The 20,075-nt window shown below is 43.7% G+C and overlaps 1 protein-coding gene across 1 annotated transcript in view; it reads left to right on the forward strand.

The window, feature by feature from the left end:
* Nucleotides 1-20,075, forward strand: part of LOC126210389 (DNA topoisomerase 2-like) — a 173,359-nt gene that overhangs the window by 118,966 nt on the left and 34,318 nt on the right. Inside the window, exons 19-20 of the mRNA XM_049939618.1 lie at nt 7,224-7,442; nt 12,889-13,122. Coding sequence (XP_049795575.1) covers nt 7,224-7,442; nt 12,889-13,122 — 453 coding nt within the window. The remainder of the gene's footprint in view (nt 1-7,223; nt 7,443-12,888; nt 13,123-20,075) is intronic.

A 20,075-nucleotide genomic window follows, 5' to 3' on the forward strand; every position in this document is an offset into this window, starting at 1 on the left:
ATTTTGAGCATTTCATTCAGGGGCCCATATGGAGTGTAAATTGTTGCGATAACATAATAGACCTCTTAGCAAGAAACAATTCTGAGCAAATAGAGATCCTGATGGATGTTGGGATCAATGACCAAAAGGGTGTTGTAGTGAGACAGTGCCACGTAAATTAGCTTGATGCCTTCCTGATAAAGCCCTAGTTCATTCCAAACTATGTAAGTGTAGACCAGATGCAGTTTAAATCCAACAAAATTTTGATGATTGAGTGCTTTATTCCAAGTAAATTAATGAGAGATGGAACACAATAGATACTGCCATGGAACACAAAACAGGTCAGACAATGTTGCAGAAATAATGGGAAAAAAGCATTCCAGATTTAAGAGCATAAAAGGTCAAAGACTGGCGATGTTTCACGGAAATTAAAATAATATGAACTGCAATACAAGATGCTTTTAATAATTTAAGTTTCCACAAAGTAAGTGTCTCAAAATCTGGCAGAAAATCCAGAATGATTATGGACATATGTTAAGTATAACAGCAGTAGGGCACAATCAATACCTTCACTTTATGATATCAGTAGTAACGTAACTGACAAGAGTAGCACTAAAGCGGAGTTACTAAGCACAGTTTTTTGAAATTCCTTCACCAAGAAAGATGAAATAAATGTTCCAGAATTCAAACTGAGAACAGTTGCCAACATGAGAAACTTAAAAAGTAGATACCCTTGGTGTAACAAAGCTAGTTGTCACTCAAAAGTCATTTGGTCTAGGTTGTATCAAAGTTAAGTGGCTTTCAGAGTATGCTAATGAATCAATTTTTGGCAGTCACATGCAACTACTTGCTTGGCAGAAGCAGCACGCCTAAAGAGTGGGATGTTACACGTGTCACACAAATATACAAGAATGGAAATAAAATCCAACCTTCTGAATTACAGGCCCCTACCACTGCTCTGACTTGCTGTAATACTTTGGAAAAATGCTGTGTTCTAATGTATTTAAATACCTCAAATACGGTGATTTTGTTGACACACAGCCAGCATGGATTCAGAAAAATGACTGCTCTTTGTACACCAGAAATAATGCGTAATTGAGGAGTTTCCATATTTCTAGATTCTCGAAAGGTTTTTGACACAGTTCCTTGCAACAAATTGTGTGCCTGCAGAGTATTGTCTTGGCTGAGTGATAAAATTTGTGGTTTCCTTTCAGACAGGTCACAGTTTGTAGTGATTGATAAGAAGTTGTGGGGTGAAATAAAGTTATATTTGGTGTTCCACAGGGAAGTGTTATGGGTTCTCTCTCTCACACATCGTTTGTATGCATTAAGAACAGCAATCTGAGCATAAGTTGTGATATGAAATGCTCAGGCTTTAGTCAGCAGTGCTCTTACATTGTTTGTGGAGGATTGTCGTTTACCACCTAGCAAATAAGAATTACAAAATGATTTAGACACGAAATTTGCATGGTGGTAATAATCGCCCTTGAGTTTGAACAGTAAAAAGTGAGGTCCTCTATGTGAAAACTAAAATTAATAAAACAAAATTTGGTTATGCAATAAATCTTGCATGTTTAAAGGTTGTAGATTCAGTTAATTGTCTAGGGATTACACTTCGAAACAACTTACATGGGAGCCATCACATAGAAAATGCTGTGGTGAAGATGAACCAAGAGACTGTTGTCTTGGCAAATAACTTAGAAGATGAAATAGGTATACTAGACTGACTTTGCTCACTGTGATTGTCAGTCTTCTGCTGGAGTATTGCTGTGTGCTATGGGGTTGAAGGACAACATTGAAAAAGTTCAAAGAAGAGCACCTTTTCCGTGTTACCACAAAATAGAGGAGTGGGTATTATGTACATGACGCCTGAGTTGGGATGGCAGTCGTAATAACTAAGATATTTTTCACTGTGGCTAGATCTTTCACAGAATTTGTCACCAACTTTCTCCTCTGAATAAGAAAATATTTTATTGACTCCTAACTAAATAGCTAGAATGACCATGGTAACAAAGTAAATTGGAGTGTGTACAGAAAGACCAAGGTGTTGAATAGTCGAGAAATAGTCTTAAATGGTTCCATGAACCCTCTCTCAGGCACGAAGTTTGCAGTCTCTGTCAGTACTAAAATTTAAAATAGGAGTGAGATGTAAATATGTTGCTGTATTGTAAATTTTTACTTCTTGTCTCCATGTAAACTGACCCATATTTTAGAACATTTCATTGACATTATCAGACAGTATTTTGTATGTGTGTGCATCTATATTAATAGAAACAGTTCTGTTTCAACATTTTAGTATTTGTAAAATAAGAATTTGTTTTTGGTCTGCACTCATCTAGAAATGTTTGGACATAGGTGTGGTTATTTCAACAACAGGGACTTTGTTACAAAAACAGAAAAATTGACATGCTGCATGAAGACCTGGTGGTGTATCAGAGATCTTCAAATTAAAAAAAAGGTCTGGAGACAAGTCTGTGTAAAGATTTTGAGCAGTTAAAGACCACTAGCTTCAAATGTAACTCTACCATGAAAGTTTGGTTAATATTTCTTAGAGAAGTGCCTTACTCATAAGCATGTGTGTTATGGGAGTGCACTATACTGCCTGTGATAAACAGATAATATTGGGTGAACATGAGAGGGGATAAGTCTTAACTTCCTTATAATGACTTGTGGTTGCCATATCATTGGTGAGCATTTCATTTGTATACACTTTATTGGTCCTGTGAATCTAGGATTGTACATTGTACAAAAGATTTTGGACCATTCATTTATTAAAATACATATTCCCCCCCAGGCAGAATTTTAACAAAAGATAAAATAATACAATATTTTCTTACTCTACACATTTTATAGAGTGTTTTAATCAGTGAGGCAGTTTTGTTTTTCTAGTTATTTCTTTACTGTATAGAAGCTGTGTTTGCCCAAGTAATACTTCACAGTTGATTTGAGCTTGTTTAATTCCATTATTTTTGGCGATTTGGGTAGTGCATTGTACAATTTGATGCCAGGGTGGAGCATGTCTTTCTGTAATATTGCTGTTTGTCTGATGTTCATGTGCATCATTCATCTGTCTTGTGTGGTAGCTATGTACAGATTCATTATGGGTGATGCTCGGACTTCTGCTGTTTAGTTTTTCTTTTATAATAATTGCATTTTCAAGTGTATATACATGGAAGCGGTATTATTTCATTTTTTCTAAATAGTGGCTTCCATGTTGATCTTTGATCTAACCCTTCGATTATTCTAATGTATTTCTGTACTCCAAAAGATTTCTGATGAGTTCCACAATTTCCCCAAAACACTACACCATAATGAAATACTGAATGAACATAGGCAAAATATATGATCCTGAGATTATCGTGTGACGTGCAGTTTCTTAATACTCTCATTACAATACATGTTTTGCTCAGTTTTTTGTTCACATAGTCCACATGTGTATCTCATTCCATGTTTTGTTGAATCCATATACTGAGAAATTTTGTACTCCCTGTTTTTCAATTTTTTTGTCCCCTTATTTCTACAGGTGGATGTGCTGATGTCCTATTCTGAGTGGGGAAAATATCCATTGCAACAGTTTTTTCCAGATTTATAGTCACTGTTTGCATCAACGTACTGTACTATCTTCTCTGTGATGGCCTTAATGTCATTTTCAAAGTTTTCTTTGCTACTTCCTGTACTTCAGATGCTGGTGTCATCTGCAAATTAATATAGCTTACTGTTTATACAGTATGTAAGTTGTTTACATATAGTAAGAAGAGAATTCGACCCAATATGAAACCTTGGGGAACTCTGTTTGACCACTAATAAATCTGACTGATTAGTTTTGACTGTCCCGTTTACTTCATTTTATCTCTGAGCTGTTTTCATGGTGGTATGATTTAATGCAGTTATGGGCTGCTCCCCTAATATCCCAGCTCTGAATCTTTCCTACTAATTCATCATGATCGATGGTATCACACTTTTGACAAGTCTAGGGATAGGTTTGAGGTATGCTCCTGCCTATCTAGGATCTGTAGAGTTTCATACAGAAAAGAAAATATTGCCGTTTTATTAGTGATTTCTCCTAAAACCATGTTGAGAATTCTGTTAGCACATTATACTTATTTATGAAATTTGACAGTCTTTTATAAGAGTTTCTATAGAATTTTAGAAAACACAGTAAGGAAACTGGTCTATAGATTGACACCTCTTTCTGGCTTCCATTTTGTATAGTGGTTTAACCTTAGCTATTTGTAAACATGTTGGAAAGCTTCCAGTTGAGGGGGACAGGTTTACAAGATATGTCAGTGGTTCAGAAATTGTCTACACATTTTTTACACCAAAATCTGGTATGTTATCTATTCCTGAGAAATGTTCATTAACAAAATAACTGTTACATGAATTTCCTGCCTTTCTTGGTTTGCAGATAGTGTGTGAATTTTCATTCAACTGTGTATTATTAGTTTGTTTCGTTACATCCTGTTTCTTTACAATACTCAACAGATTTCATGTTATTGGGGGAATTTCTTATGTATCTGTCATTTTCCATTTTGGCACTTATTACTTCCCTCATAATTATTTTATAGTTTTTAAAATACCTATCAAATTCTGATGTCAAAGGTTTTCATAACTTGGTAGAGGAATGATTCTTCTGCACATGATTTTCTGATGCCTGTAATGATCCATTTGTTTGTGTGAGGTAGTTTTGACTTCCTAATTTAAAGTGGAAATCCTACATCCAAAATATTTGTGTCGATAAAGATATTAAATTTGTCAGATATACGAGGGCTATCCACAAAGTACATTAAGTTTTGGAATTAAAAGTAAAGTATTTGAAATTTTTTTTTATTATATACAGATGAAAGCCACACTTAAATACTACTTTTCTACATAGTTGCCATTTAAATTAAGGCACTTACCGTAGCGCTGGACGAGCTTGGAAATTCCTTAGTCATAAAATTCGGCCGCCTGCGACTGTCTTTTGGGACAGAAAAGGTGTGATTTTTGTGGATTTCCTGGAAAGAGGCACTACAATAAACTCTCAAAGGTATTGCCAAACTCTGCACAACCTCAGAAGAGCAATACAAAACAAGCGCAGGGGAAAGTTGGGCTCAAAGATCTTGCTGATTCACGACAATGCCCGGGCCCACACGGCAAATGCCACTTGTGAAGTGGGAGTTGTTTCCTCATCCACCGTACAGTCCCGACCTGGCACCGAGCTACTTCCACTTATTCCCAGCAATGAAGAAGTGGTTGGCTATGCAGTGTTTTGATGAAGATGCACAGCTTCAAGAAGAGGTAACCACGTGGTTGAAGGCGCAGGCGGCCGAATTTTACAACGAAGGAATTTCCAAGCTCGTCCATCGCTACGATAAGTGCCTTAATTTACATGGCAACTATGTAGAAAAGTAGTAGTATTTAAGTGTGGCTTTCATCTGTATATAATAAAAAAAATTCCAATACTTTATTTATTTTTAATTCCAAAACGTAATGTACTTTGTGGATAGCCCTCGTATTTCCAGCTCTATAAATTTGCTCCCATGATTCTTTCTTTAAATGATAAATAAATATTGCAATATTCTGATCGTTGTAAGCTCTGGTCTCGTATGTACTTTCCAGTTGGTTGGCCTTACTACATTTAATATTGAAACTTATGATTTGTCCATAGTGGTCGCCAAGTCCAGTCTTTATTATTTCTGCTTTGTAATGTTGTTAATTCTGTGGATGGTATTTAAAAATAATTTTCCCTATTTAGTGTCTTTAGTTCTGTATTTTTGTAAGCTATTCCTTTTCTGACAAAGATTCAGTTTTCACCACATTGAAGCTGCTTTCTACATGTGTAGGCTGCCAATTTGCAGTTTTGCTGTTTGTAATATATACTCTCTTCACCAGCACTCAATAATACATAGCACAGAAGTGTTATTTAATTGATTTGAAAGCATTATTTTCAATTCTATTAATTTATTGCACAAACTCTGAACATTCTGATGGAACAGCATAAAATTATGAACCATTTTTTTCTGGATTACTTGGTTGAGCACTTACCATTGCTTTGTTTTTTGACTTCTGTTTTACATTTTTGTCTAGTACCAATAAACGATCTGTCTTACTATTGGCTTTGGACTGAAATTTCACTTCTTATAGTACAACTTACTACTATTTCTATCACAATAGTGCACGGAGACTAGCATATATGCATTTGAAGCTAAATAATACAATATGCATTTTATGTGATGTGTTTGGAAATTTCTGCCGTAAAAATTGAATTCACTGTGGCATTCTCTTGAAGGGGATGATAGATTTATAAATCCAAATAGAATGAAATTAATATTTAACAGTAGACACTATCAGCTTATTGAGTGCACCACCAGGTAGCTTAGTTTCCTACCTGTATCAGAAAAGTGAGCTAAACTGAAATATTACACTGTCTGTGGTTCAAACTGTAGTTGCTTTGTGAGGTCTCATGTATTCTGTAATAAAAGTTTTATATATTGCACATTTGCTACCTGTGTGTGGAACTTGGCGTATAAATTTAATGTTTGTATTATTCGTTCATGGTGTCAGCATCAGAAAATGGGCTTTATCTTTACAAGTAAATAGGTGCACCATATGCAGTCTTTCTGTTTAAATTGTATGATCACATAGGTTCAGTTGTGTAGGTAAGGCAAATGACCACCTTTGTGTCACTGGCAGGATACTGGGAAACTGAAGTCAGTCTACTAGGTGAATGCTTGTGCATACCATCCTAGAATATTATGGAAGATAGTGTGTGGTGGGGGGTCAGTACTGAATGTATACAGAGGAGATTGTACGAGTGGTACCAAATTTGACTAACGAGGGAATGTTTGGGAAATTTTGATAAATCTGGATTGGCAGAGTCTTAAAAATAATTGCCAATTACCCTGCAAAATCCTACTTACAAACTTTCAAAAAGTGGCGATCAAATAATATTCTTCACTCCTGCATGACCATGAAGATAAGATTAATCACACAAAGAATAGAGGCATCTCAGCGGTCATTTTCCTGTGCCTCATACGTGATTAGAACAATAATAATTATTATTACTATTACTATGTTTAAAATGGATTTTGTGCCGTGTGTTAGTTCTGGTGATTTAGGTTTTTTGCAATGAGACAATTAAAAATTTTATGGTTTGGATTTCTGGACTTGTCTCTAACCCTGGTAGAGTGCTGCAGCCACTTAGTTAATCTCATTGAAATATTTAGTTATGTATTCTCTAGCAGAAATCTTATGTACTGTTGCAGGAGGAGACAAACAATGCAGATGATTCTCAGGAGGAGGCGACAGAGGATGTGGATAAGCTGTATGACTATCTCTTAGGGATGACATTGTGGACTCTCACTAAGGAGAGAAAGGATGAACTGTTGGCAAAGCGCGATGAAAAGCTTCAAGAATACAAAATTCTTCAGGGCAAGTCACCGTCTGACCTGTGGAGGGAGGACCTGGATGTTCTCTCGGAGGAGGTAAAACTGATATCAGAAAATGAATAGGCTCCTTTTAGTTAATTTTCCCTACTTCTCTATTCTAGAAGATGAAATATCAAATTGATTAATATCAACAATAGTTTTCTGGCAGAGTATCATTCCTTACTTGAACCCCCCCTGCGGGTTCGGAGGTAAGAATAGGCCCGCGGTATTCCTGCCTGTCGTAAGAGGCGACTAAAAGGAGTCTCAACTGTTTCGGCCTTTAGTGTGATGGTCCCCTCAGGGGTGTGACCACTCCATTTCTAAATTTTTCCGTTAGTGCGTACCATTTGGAGAAGGACGCCTTACGTGGTGCATCTTAAATCCATCTTGCCCTAAGATCTGGCACACCTGATTTTTTCATGGCGTTGGACTTACATCGAGCTTCCGCCACATCCACTGCAGTGTGTTCTGGGTGGCATTAATTCCCTCCATTGTGCACTTCCATCTTTGCCCTCATGGTGTACATGGATATTTAGACACCCGACATCCAGCACGGTAGCCAGTCCGTTGTGGTGGGGTCGTCATGTACCCTCTTGGTGGTAGCCCCCTGACTACACAGGGATCGCACTGCTGATGCCTGAGCTGCTACCTCCCCACGTATGCCGAGGAGTAGATGCCTATCTCTCTGGGGCATCGGGACTCCCAGCAAAGGCCATCCTGCCAGGTGGTCTTTGCTGTGGCTGGGTGGCGCCCGTGGGGAGAGCCCCTGGTCGGAGTGGGTGGCATCAGGGCGGATGACCCGCAATGAAGCGTGGTGCATCATCTCTCACTGGTGGGCCTCCACCAGCAGTCTCTAAGCGTTCGAGGTCTAACCTCAACGGCAAGCAATTCAATCCAAGATCATTTCCCTCCCTGGCCACTCCATGGGAGGAACACATGGCTAAAGACAGCAGTGGAGATTATTCACCGCAGTACCTTGTCTGTACGCGGGTCGATGGTGAATCTTTTATGCAAACTAAGCCTCAGTTTTTTGTGGAGCATTTAGAGGACAAGTTCGGGGAGGTGGAGGGCTTGTCCAAAATGCGCTCTGGGTCGGTTCTCATCAAAACAGCATCCTCTGCCCAGTCACGGAGGTTGCTCACTTGTGACAAGTTGGGGGATGTTTCCGTCACCATCACTCCCCATAACAGTTTAAACATGGTCCAGGGTATTATATTCCACAGGGATCTTCTTCTGCAGTCCGACGATGAACTACGCGCCAACCTAGAACGACGAGGTGTTCACTTCGTCTGGCGCGTCCATCGGGGTCCGAGGGATAATCAGGTAGCCACTGGTGCCTTCATCTTGGCCTTTGAGGGTGATGTCTTACCCGAAAAGGTTAAGGTGATGGTTTACCGTTGTGATGTGAAGCCATATATCCCTCCACCGATGTGGTGTTTTAAATGCTGGAAGTTCGGGCACATGTCATCTCGCTGTACTTCCAGCATCACGTGTAGGGTTGTGGACGTCCTTCGCATCCTGATACTCCATGTGCCCCGCCTCCTATCTGTGTTAACTGCGGAGAACACCATTCCCCCTAATCACCGGACTGTAGGATATTCCAGAAAGAAAGGAAGATAATGGAATATAAGACCCTGGACCGCCTGACCTACCCCGAGGCTAGACGGAAATACGAGCGGCTCCATCCTGTGGCAATGACGTCATCCTACGCCGCTGCTGCAATGACGGTTCTCCCATCACCACGAATCGGCTCTCGGATCGGTCAGCATCCACCAGCCCCCATGCTTGTGGGGGGCACTTCACAACATGTTGCTCCTGCTCCATCTACTTCAGGAGCAACACCCCCCCAACAATCAGGGACATCAGTTCCCCCTTCCCAGCAGGAGAAGCGTAAGACTTCTTCGGCTACTCTCGCAAGGAAGGGGTCCCTTGGGGACCTCCCTTCGCACGTTCCGACCAGCGGCACAGCAGCCATCCGCAAGTGGCTCAAACAACCGCCAGTCCCTGGTCGTAGGGCCTCACGGTTGTCATCCATCCCTGAGACTGACCCTGTGAAGCCCTCCAAGCCTGAACCACCGAAGTCACAACGCGAGAAACAGAAGCAGAAGCTGAAGAAAGTCCCCAAGAATACCGACTTTGCAGTGGCACCCGTCCCACTGCTTCCTACAAGCTCTGAGTCTGAGGATGAGGTGGAGATTCTGGCGTCCGCTGAGGACCTCGATCTCGCCGGTCCCTCAGACGCCATGGATAGCGCTAGCACCGGTGCTCAATCGCAGGCAGCAGGTGACCCAGCGGCGTAATCTGGCTTCCAAGTCCTGTCACGCCTCTCTCAGACATGGCCAATAACATCCTCCAGTGGAACTGCGGCGGTTTCTTCCACCATCTCGCTGAGCTCCGCCAACTTATCACCCTTCATCCTTTCCCTTGCATTGCTCTGCAGGAAACTTGGTTTCCAGCAATGCGAACCCCGCCCTCCGTGGCTATCGGGGTTATTATAAGAACCGAGCAGCTTATGAAAGGGTGTCGGGTGGTGTCTGCATCTATGTTCTTAACTCTCTTCACAGCGAGTCTGTCCCTCTACAAACAGCTTTAGAGGCTGTCGCTGTTAGGGTGTGGATGCCGCGGGCTATTACCGTCTGCAGTCTTTACCTTCCACCGGATGGTGATGTCGCACTGCCTGTCCTGGCTGCACTGATCACGAAATTGCCGCCACCTTTCTTGTTGCTGGGCGATTTCAGTGCCCACAACCCTCTATGGGGTGGGACTGTCGTCGATGGCTGCGGTCGTGCCGTGGAGCATTTGTTGGCCCAGCTCAACCTTAGCCTCTTGAACACCGGCGCTCCCACGCATTTCAGTGTGGCCCATGGCTCGTTCTCGGCCATCGATCTCTCTCTTCGCAGCCCCGGACTTGTCCCGTCCCTCCACTAGAGAGTGCATCCTGACCTGTGTGGTAGTGACCATTTTCCCATCTATTTGTCACTGCCCCAGTGTCATTCTTCTGGGCGCCTACCCCGCTGGGCTCTCCACAGGGCTGACTGGCCGGTTTTTACTTCCGCTGCAACCATTGAGTCTCCCCCACAGGGTGACATTGACGAGGTGGTCCGTGTCTTAACCACGTCCATCATTTCAGCGGCCGAGGCTGCCATCCCCCGCTCTTCTGGACTCCCTCGGAGGAAGGCTGTACCTGGTGGTCGCCGGAGATTGCCGAGGCTATTCGCGACCATCGGCGGGCTCTCCAGCGTCATAGGCAGCACCCGTCTCTCGAGACCCTCATCGCCTTTGAGAGGCTCCGTGCCTTGGCCCGTCGTCTTATTGCACGGCGTAAGCAGGAGTGCTGGGAGAGGTATGTCTCCTCCTTGGGCTCCCGTGTCTCCCCCTCGCTCGTGTGGTCCCGGATCCGGTGGATTTACGGATACCAACCCCTATGGGTGTCCCTGGGATCTCCTTGGACGGCGCTGTCTGCACGGACGCTGCTGCCATTGCTGAACACCTTGCTGCGCACTTTGCTAAGGGCTCTGCGACTGCAACTTATCCCCCCGCCTTTCGCTCTCTAAAGGAGCGAGCCGAGCGGACGCCGTTATCATTCCACACGCGTCGTTCTGAAAAATACAATGCTCCTATCAGCGAGAGGGAATTCCTCTCTGCCCTCGCTGATTGCCCTGATAAAGCACCAGGACCAGACTGCATCCACGCACAGGTGCTGAAGCATCTCTCCAGGGACTGCCAGACACACATCCTCACCATCTTTAACCGCATTTGGAGCGAGGGCGTGTTCCCGTCGCAGTGGTGAGAGGGTCTTATTGTCCCCATCTTGAAGCCCAGTGCGGACCCACTGGCGGTGGACAGCTATCGTCCCATTACCCTCACCAACGTTTTGTGCAAATTGCTCGAACGTATGGTGGGGCGGCGTTTGTGTTGGGTCCTTGAGTCGCGCGGTCTCCTCGCTCCATTCCAGGATGGCTTCCGTCAGGGCCGGTCTGCAGCGGACAATTTGGTGCGGCTGGAATCTGCTATCCGTACGGCCTTTGCCCAAAGTCAGCATCTCGTTGCTGTCTTTTTTGATCTGCAGAAGGCGTATGACACCACATGGAGGCATCACATGCTTGCTACGTTGCATGCGTGGGGTCTTCGTGGTCAGCTCCCGGCTTTTCTTCAAACCTTTTTATTGCGCCGCTCTTTCCGGGTGCAAGTGGGTGCCGCCTCTAGTTCATCTTATATACAGGAAAATGGGGTCCCGCAGGGCTCGGTGTTGAGCGTCTCCTTATTTCTAGTGGCCATTAATGGTCTGGCTGCAGCCGTGGGGTCGTCGGTGTCTCCTTCTTTGTATGCCGACGACTTCTGCATCTCATTTAGCTCCACGACTACGGGAGTCGCCGAACACAGGCTGCAAGTAGCCGTTCGCAAGGCAGCATCATGGGCTCTGACTCACGGTTTTCAGTTCTCTGCAGCCAAGACTCGAGTTATGCACTTCTGCAGGCGTCGGACGGTCCACCCTCATCCTGAACTTTACCTCGACGGCCACCTGCTTGAAGTGGTGGACACTTGCCGCTTCTTAGGACTCGTCTTTAATGCCCGGCTCACATGGGTTCTGTAATGTATCAGTTCTTATGTGTTCCAGCACAAACTCTTTCCTATAATGTATTGTAACTTAGACCAGTCTGATGTTCATTGAAGTTGTGCCCTTCTGGTGCACTTTCCTTACCTGTCTTATATAAGATCATCAGTACAGTTAGTGCTCATTACTAATACACTAGCATGAGCAGGATATTTCTTTCTGATCAGTAAAAAATACAAATTAAATTTGTTATGAATGTAAATGTACTTGGATGATACAGACTCCGAGAAATTATATGTGCAAAATCTAAATATTGTGGGATGTTTAATTTTTAAGCCTTGCAGTTTTCCTGCTTATGATATAATGTGTAATATGTCTTATTAAAATTGGAGTTAGAAATGAAATACCCTACGGTGCCACAAACAAAGAACAGGCCAGAACTGATATTTTATTACAGCTCAGTTCTAAAATTTGTTGAAGAGTTCATGAAGAATTGTGTTTCTGAGCATTTTTTTCTGAACATAAGTAAGTTATACATGATTAACTTAATATTTACTTAGCAGTCAGTTACTTAAAAGTTTGAGCATTGTTTCATACTCAGAATTGTTTAGTCAGTCTGTTGTTGTAGTTGTAGTTAGAAATAGTAATTCAGAGCCTGCGTGTTTCAACTCGTGCTTGGAAACACTCCAGTTTACGGTCTTATTCACTCCTTCAATTTTATGTGGACCATAATTTTTTATAGCTATAAACAAACAAATTTCTCAGTGAAAAATGAGATAAGCAGCTTATGTAGTAAGGTGGTGTAGTTAGCAGTTCACAATAAATTCATTCTGTAGCAAAGATTAAACTGGAAGTCATTTATCAGTTTCAGAAGAATATAGGATGCATTTGGAGTCTCACTATGATGATGATCTTGTTTACTAAGTATACTACTCATTTTTATTCTAGCTGGATAAAGTTGAAGCAAAAGAGAGAGAAGAGGAAGCAGTTGGTGTAGTTGGTAAGGCTGCCAAGGGCAAGAAAGCTGTCGGAAGCACAAAGCTTGGGGTAACCAGTCAGAAGCCCAACACACTGCCTTCACCCAGCGGAAGGCGAATTGCTCCAAAAATTGATCCTGACCGCATTAAAAAGGCAGAAAAGGCAAAAAAGGCAGTTGCTGTGAAGGAAAACAGAGACAAACGTGTAAGTATGAGAAGTTTTTGCAGATATTTATGTGTAGCCTCTGAATATCTATATTTTAGTAGGTTTTCAGGCATTTTGAGTTGAGCAAGATGTATTATGTTGATCGAAAGCTCACATGAAATATGAATCTAGTCACCAAGCAGCAGCAGCAGCAAGAGAACACACACGTACAAAAAGTTTCACGTTTGCAAGCTTTTGAGCTGGTGGCTCCTGGTAAAAGGGTTAAAGGGGAAGGAAGAGGGGTGAAAAAAAAAGAATTGGAGAGGTTTAGAAAAAGTCTCTCAGAACCCCGGATTGAGGGAGACGTATTGGATAGTATGAGAAGACACTGATTTTTTTTGGGACTATCCTGGGCAAGATTTGAAAAACTGAAAGCTGAAAAATGGAAGATAGGGTAATACGCAAGTTAGAGATTACTGGTAAAACATTGTGCATGAGTTAAGAGTGAAAAGCTGAGCACATTACATGTGATTTGGGGGGAGGGGGGGGGGGCGAAAAATACACACACACACACACACACACACACACAATGAATATGTAGAAAACTAAAACAGTGAAGAAAGTATTAGTGTGAGGAAATTCCGGGACTAAAGAAATTAACATAAATTAAGATCAGGTGATTTGTGAGAACGGAGGACATGTTGTAGTGCCAGTTTCCACGTGTGGTGATATGAGAAACAGGTGCCGGGAGGAAGAATCCAGATGGCACATATGTTGAAACAGGCACCAATATCACAACTGTGATGTCGTAGAGCACGATCTGCAACAGGATATTGTGGGTTGCCAATATACACGCTCTGCCTATGCCCGTTCATCCTAACTGATAACTTGGCGGTAGACTGCCAAACAGTGTTTACACAGCAGCTGGTACATGATGTGCAGTTTCACAGGTGGCTCTCATTTTGAAAGTGTGTGTGTTTTGCCACTCACAGTATAAGGTGGTGGTGGTAGGATGCGAAGGGCAAGGCTTACAGCAAGGATGGTCACAGGGGCTGTAGGGTAGGGAGGTGGGTGCAAAAGGAACATAGGTTCTGACATGGATAATGCACAGATTGGGAGGGCTACAAAAAGCTATTCTAACTGTGGTGGGCGAATCTCAGATAGTGTGAATCTCTTTCCAGGGTATGATTGTAGGAAGTCGTGGCCTTGTCGAAGTAGCTGATAATACATTCAAGACCAGGATAATACCGACTGACAAGTGGTGTACTCCAAAGTTGTGTTGTGGAGAGATCAGCAGTACCAGGATTGGATGTGATGGCACAAGAAATCTGTTTTGAACTTGGCTGGTGGGGTAACTTTGTGCAGTGAGGACTGAGAAGAGAATGGTATGTATTGCTGTAAAGTGTCTGCATCTGAGCAAGTCTATTTGCTTCAAATGCCAAGGCTGAGTTGGAGGGAGTGTTTGACATGGAAGTGATGGCAACTGTCAAAATGTAAGTACTGTTGTTAATGTGGACAGAAATGTGTAGCTGGCCTTCAGTGATGATAAGATGAACATAAAGGAAAATGGCATGGTATTCAGAATAGGACCATGTGAAATTTGATTGGGAGAACGTATTCAGAGATTACAGGAATTTTACGGTCAGACTCAATGTGTGTCCATATGGCAAAGATATCATTGTATGAAAACAAACCAGTGGCTTGAAGGCTTCTGGATAACAGGAAAGTCCCCGCCGAGTGATCCATGAAAAGGTTGGCATAGGAAGGGGGCATCCTGGTCCCCCATGGCCATACCGTTGATGTGTTTGTATGTTTGCCCCTCAGAGGTGAAGTAGTTGCTAGTAAGTATAAAGTTGATTAAGGTGAGCCGAAAGGATGCCATAGGTTTGGAATCAAGTGGACACTGACGGAGAAAGTGTTCAGTGGCAGACAAACCGTGTACGACCCGCATCGTCCCCGAGGGCTTGCCACTCTTTAGCGGCTTCCTGCTTGGCTACCACAGGCCCCAGTCTTTGCCGTATCCTTTCCCTTCTGTGCTGCATGTCTATCCTCTTGCTACCCCATTTCCCCTGTCTTGGGGAACATTCCTGGGGTGCTTTTGGGAATGTGGGAACGTGATCCGCATTTTCGGTAACTGACATCAGAACAATCCCACCAGTGGTTTTTATTCCCTGTTTTTCTTCTTTAACCTTCCTCTATCTCTGGCATTAGAGGATTCTCTTTTTCTTCCTCCCTGTGCACTCCTGAAGGCTAGCCCACACGTCTGACACGTAACAGGTGACTGGGTAATATGTAATTCCCAGCCCCGGGTCAACAGGGAGGGTTCGCATGTACCGTATTCACTCAAATGTAAGCCGCACTTTTTTTCAGGTTTTTGCAATCCAAAAAACCGCCTGCGTCTTAGAATCGAGTGCAAAGTAAGCGGAAGTTCTGAAAAATGTTGGTAGGTGCCGCCACAACTAACTTCTGCCGTCGAATATATGTAATGCTACACAGGCATGCTTTGCAGGCACAAAGATAAATACTGGCGCCAAAACCTTTGTCAGTAAATAAATTTTAAAAAAAGGTAGAAGACGAGCTTTTTTCTCTGCCCCGAGTTTCAACCACTGCATTTTCATGCATTATCCAACGAAGTAAATACAAATTCTGTATGGTTCATCTTCGAATGTAGCAGCATTTCGATGTACTACGAAAATCTGACTGGCAAGACTGTTTTGGATGTTTGTCAATATGGCCAACTCTACGTTCTGAATTTTTTCCTACCTGTGAGAAGAGATGGTTCCTTACAGGAACTTTTATGAATTGTGAATAGCATGCAGTATTCTCTTCACATAAGAATAATACGAATATAAACATTTTGCCATGCATTGTTTCGTGTTTGCTACTATCTCATTTGAATCCTGTCTGCCTAATAAACTACGAAACTAATGAGAGACAACAGTAAACGCGTAAGAATATACTTCATCATGTCATGTTTATATTCATATTATTCTTATGCCTAATAGCAATACAGTCAGAAATGAAGCACGGCAATTGACTAGATTTTTAAATCTAAGATGACTCTAATTTCTGTGCAGAATGTAATGAACAAAAGAGGCGTCTGCAAAGATTTTCAAATGGTGAAAAATTTTAGCTAAACTCTCGTTCAGAAAATCTTCTATCATACGCAGTCGTATTATTTCGTTCTTGTTGATCATTATCAAAGAAAGCAGCAGTGTAAGTAACAACAAATCGCAGTATCTTGCCATTGTTTCGCTAATGAGGCAATTCCTCTTTTTTATCGTAAGCGGCAGTAGTGTGCACAAAAGCAAGCCACGCCGTGAGCGGCGACAGGTTGTAAACACACATTATCAGAATGCGACGAACAATGCATGACACAGTACAATAATGCATTTTCAGCCTAGAGTGACGTAAACACCTATAACAAAGAACGGCACTTATCATATCAAAGAAAAATAAGCAATCGATTCAAACCATACGAAGCACGTGAAAAAGGAAAGGTTCCCGTATAAATATGGACGGAGCGCCTGACGCATAGCAATGGCTACCTGGTAAAGCTTAATTGCTAAGCTTACGACTCGAACCAAACTACTGTAGCTGTATCGTCATTCATTAGACCTAAATTGTGTCTCATATCACAATGGACCAGCTTTCTTTAGATTTGGAGGTGCGGCCTAAAGCTATTCTCTCCTTTGAATTTAGAGTCTCAAATTTCAGATGCGGCTTAGATTCGGGATTTTTTTTTTTTTTTTTTTTTCCTTGATTTCGAGTCTCATTTTTCAGGTGCGGCTTAGATTCGAGTAAATACGGTACCCTCCGGTACAGGCCAGGCCCAGGGAGGGGTGATTACCTCAACTGCTACACTCCCAAATTGCAGATATTTCCCTCTGTAAGGTGTTAGGCAGGTGTGACCTGAGGTTTGAAGAATCACCTAAGGCAGGTGAAGCCACCTCTGAAGGCTCCTGCCTCCAGTTGGAAGGATCACACTATTGGAGACACTGGCAATCAAGCGGATTTTCGTGCAGTGAGCCAATCCTCTTAGCAGTCAACATCTAACAAACGTAAATGAGATACAGATTGAAAGACCCTCCCTGCTGCAGCAGTTCCTTATGGTTTCATGTACTGAAAGTATTATGAAAGGTGTTGATGCAGTTGTCAGACCTGTGAAATCCTGCTTGTTTACGCAATGGCACTTCGCTTCTGGAGACTACTTCTGATTCTCAGGCACAACTGCTGCTTGCTGCTTCTCCACAGCTATCCCTATAACTCTGAATTCTTCCCATGGTGTTCTGTTCGATGGTCTGACAGAAATAGAAATTCAAACATATTCCACCCCCCACCTCCAGTGGATCCGGGGGTTAGAATAGGCCCGAGGTATTCCTGCCTGTCGCATGAAGTGACTAAAAAGAGTTTCACATGTCTTAGCCTTCATGTGATTGTCCCCTGTAGGGTTTGACCTCCAGTCTTCAAAATTTTCCTGAAGAACAAGCCAATTGGGGAAGGGCGCCTTACAAGGTGCATCGTGTCCATATTGCATTGAGATCTTTAGCCCACTTTCTCGTCGTTGCATTGCAGTCTTGTTCATTCTACATCTCTTCGGGGAGGACACCTTCCTGGGTGCATTTTCCACCATGCACTATGCAGTGTCGATTTCTGCATCGATGATGACCGCGGGCTTCTTCACACCTGATATCCAGCATGGTAGCCAGTCCGTTGTGGTTGTAGCCCCCTGACCACACGGGGATCACTCTGCTGATGCCTGCGCCGTTCACTCCCCACGTATGCTGAGGGGTAGATGCCCCACCCTCTGGGGCATCGGGACTCCTGGCAATGGCCATCCTGCCAGGTGGCCTTTGCTGCGGCTGGGTGAGGCCTGGTCGGAGTGGGTGGCATCATTATGGATGACACGCGATGAAGCGTAGTCCATAATCTCTTGACGGTGGTGAAACACCAGCAGTCTCTAAGCAATCATGAGCTCAATTCAATGCACAGAAGTACAACCCCAAATCGTTCCCATCTCTGGCCACACCGTGGGAGGAACGTCAGGCTAAGGATGGCAGCTGATCTTATTTGCCCCAGTACCTTGTATGTTCGAGAGCTGGTGGGGAATCTTCCATGACGATGAAGCCTCAGTTTTTTGTTGAGCATTTAGAGGACAAGTTCGGGGAGGTGGAGGGTTTGTCCAAAATGAGATCTGGGTCAGTCTAGCTCAAAACAGCATCCTCTGCCCAGTCATGGGAGTTACTCGCTTGTGACAAGCTGGGGGATGATTCTATAACCATCACGCACCATAAGAGCTTAAATATGGTCCAGGGTATCGTATTTCACAGAGACCTTCTTTTGCATTCCGATGATGAGCTGCGCACCAATTTAGAACAGCAAGGTGTACATCTCGTCCAGCGTGTCCACCGGGGTCCGAATGATGATAAAGTTGCCACCGGTGCCTTCATCTTGGCCTTTGAAGGTGATACATTGCCCGAGAAGGTCAAGGTGATGGTCTAACAGTGTGATATAAAGCCCTATATCCCTCCTCCGATGCGGTGCTTTAAGTGCTGGAAGTTCGGCCATATGTCTTCCTGCTGTACTTCCAGCGTCACATGCTGAGAATGCAGACTCCCGTCACATCCCAATACTCCGTGTGCCCCGCCTCCCATCTGTGTCAACTGCAGAAAGCACCATTCGCCTTGCTCGCCTGACTGCAGGATTCTCCAGAAAGAAAGGAAAATCAGAGTAAAAGACTCTGGACAGACTGACCTACACTGAGGCGAAGAGAAAATTAGAGCGGCATCCTGTGCGTATGACATAGTCTTACGCCGCCGCTACAACAGTTCTGGCACCATCAGCTCTGCGATCCCTCACTCTTTAGGGTGCCCGAGGCGTAAGGCAGTCCCTTGGTGGTCGCCGGAAGTCACTGAAGCAATTACGGCGTGTCGGCGAGCTCTACAGCGGCACCCTTCCCTGGAGCACCTCGTAGCCTTTAAACTGCTCCGTGCTCATGTTCACTACCTTATCAAACAACGGAAGGAGTGATGGGAGAGATATGTCTCCACCATTGGGTGCCACACGGCACTTTTCCAAGTCTGGGCAAGGATGAAATGTCTTTTCTGGTACCGGGCCCCAACATCTGTCCCCGGTGTTACCATAAATGGCGAGTTATGTACCGATGCAAATGCGATTGCCGAGCACTTTGCTCGAGCCTCTACGTCGGAGAATTACCCCCTAGCCTTTCGCACGCTCAAATCGCGGCTGGAATGGAAAGTCCTCTAATTCACTACATGCTGCAGCGATTCTATAATGCCCCATTTACAGAGTGAGAGCTCCTCATTGCCTTTCCACATTGCCCCGACACAGCTCCTGGGCCTGATTGCATCCACAGCCAGATGATTAAACATCTCTCATTTGACTACAAGCGACATCTTCTCGTCATCTTCTACCGGCTTTGGTGTGATGGCGTCTTTCCGTCCCAATGGCGGGAGAGCACCATCATTCCAGTGCTCAAACACGGTAAAAACCCTCTTAATGTGGATAGCTATAGGCCCAACAGCCTCGCCAACATTTTTTGTAAGCTGCTGGAATGTATGGTATGTCGGCAGTTGGGTTGGGTCCTAGTCACGTGGCTTGCTGGCTCCATGTCAGGGTGGCTTCCTCCAGGGTCGCTCTACCACTGATAATCTTGTGTCCATCGAGTCTGCCATCCAAACAGCCTTTTCCAGACGGCAACACCTGATTGACTTATTTTTTGACTTGCGTAAAGCATACAACACTACTTGGTGACATCATATCCTTGCTGCATTATATGAGTGGGGTCTCCGGGGACCACTCCCAATTTTTATCCAAATCTTCCTGTCACTCTGTACTTCCCATGTCCTAGTTGTTGACTCCCATAGTTCCATCCGTATCCGGGAGAATGGAGTCCTGCAGGGCTCTGTATTGAGTGTCTCTCTTTTTAGTGTGGCCATTAACAGTCTAGCAGCATCTGTCGGGCCCTCCGTCTCACCTTCTCTGTATGCAGA

This window comes from Schistocerca nitens, chromosome 10 (assembly GCF_023898315.1).
Source record: "Schistocerca nitens isolate TAMUIC-IGC-003100 chromosome 10, iqSchNite1.1, whole genome shotgun sequence".
Classification (NCBI taxonomy): domain Eukaryota; kingdom Metazoa; phylum Arthropoda; class Insecta; order Orthoptera; family Acrididae; genus Schistocerca; species Schistocerca nitens.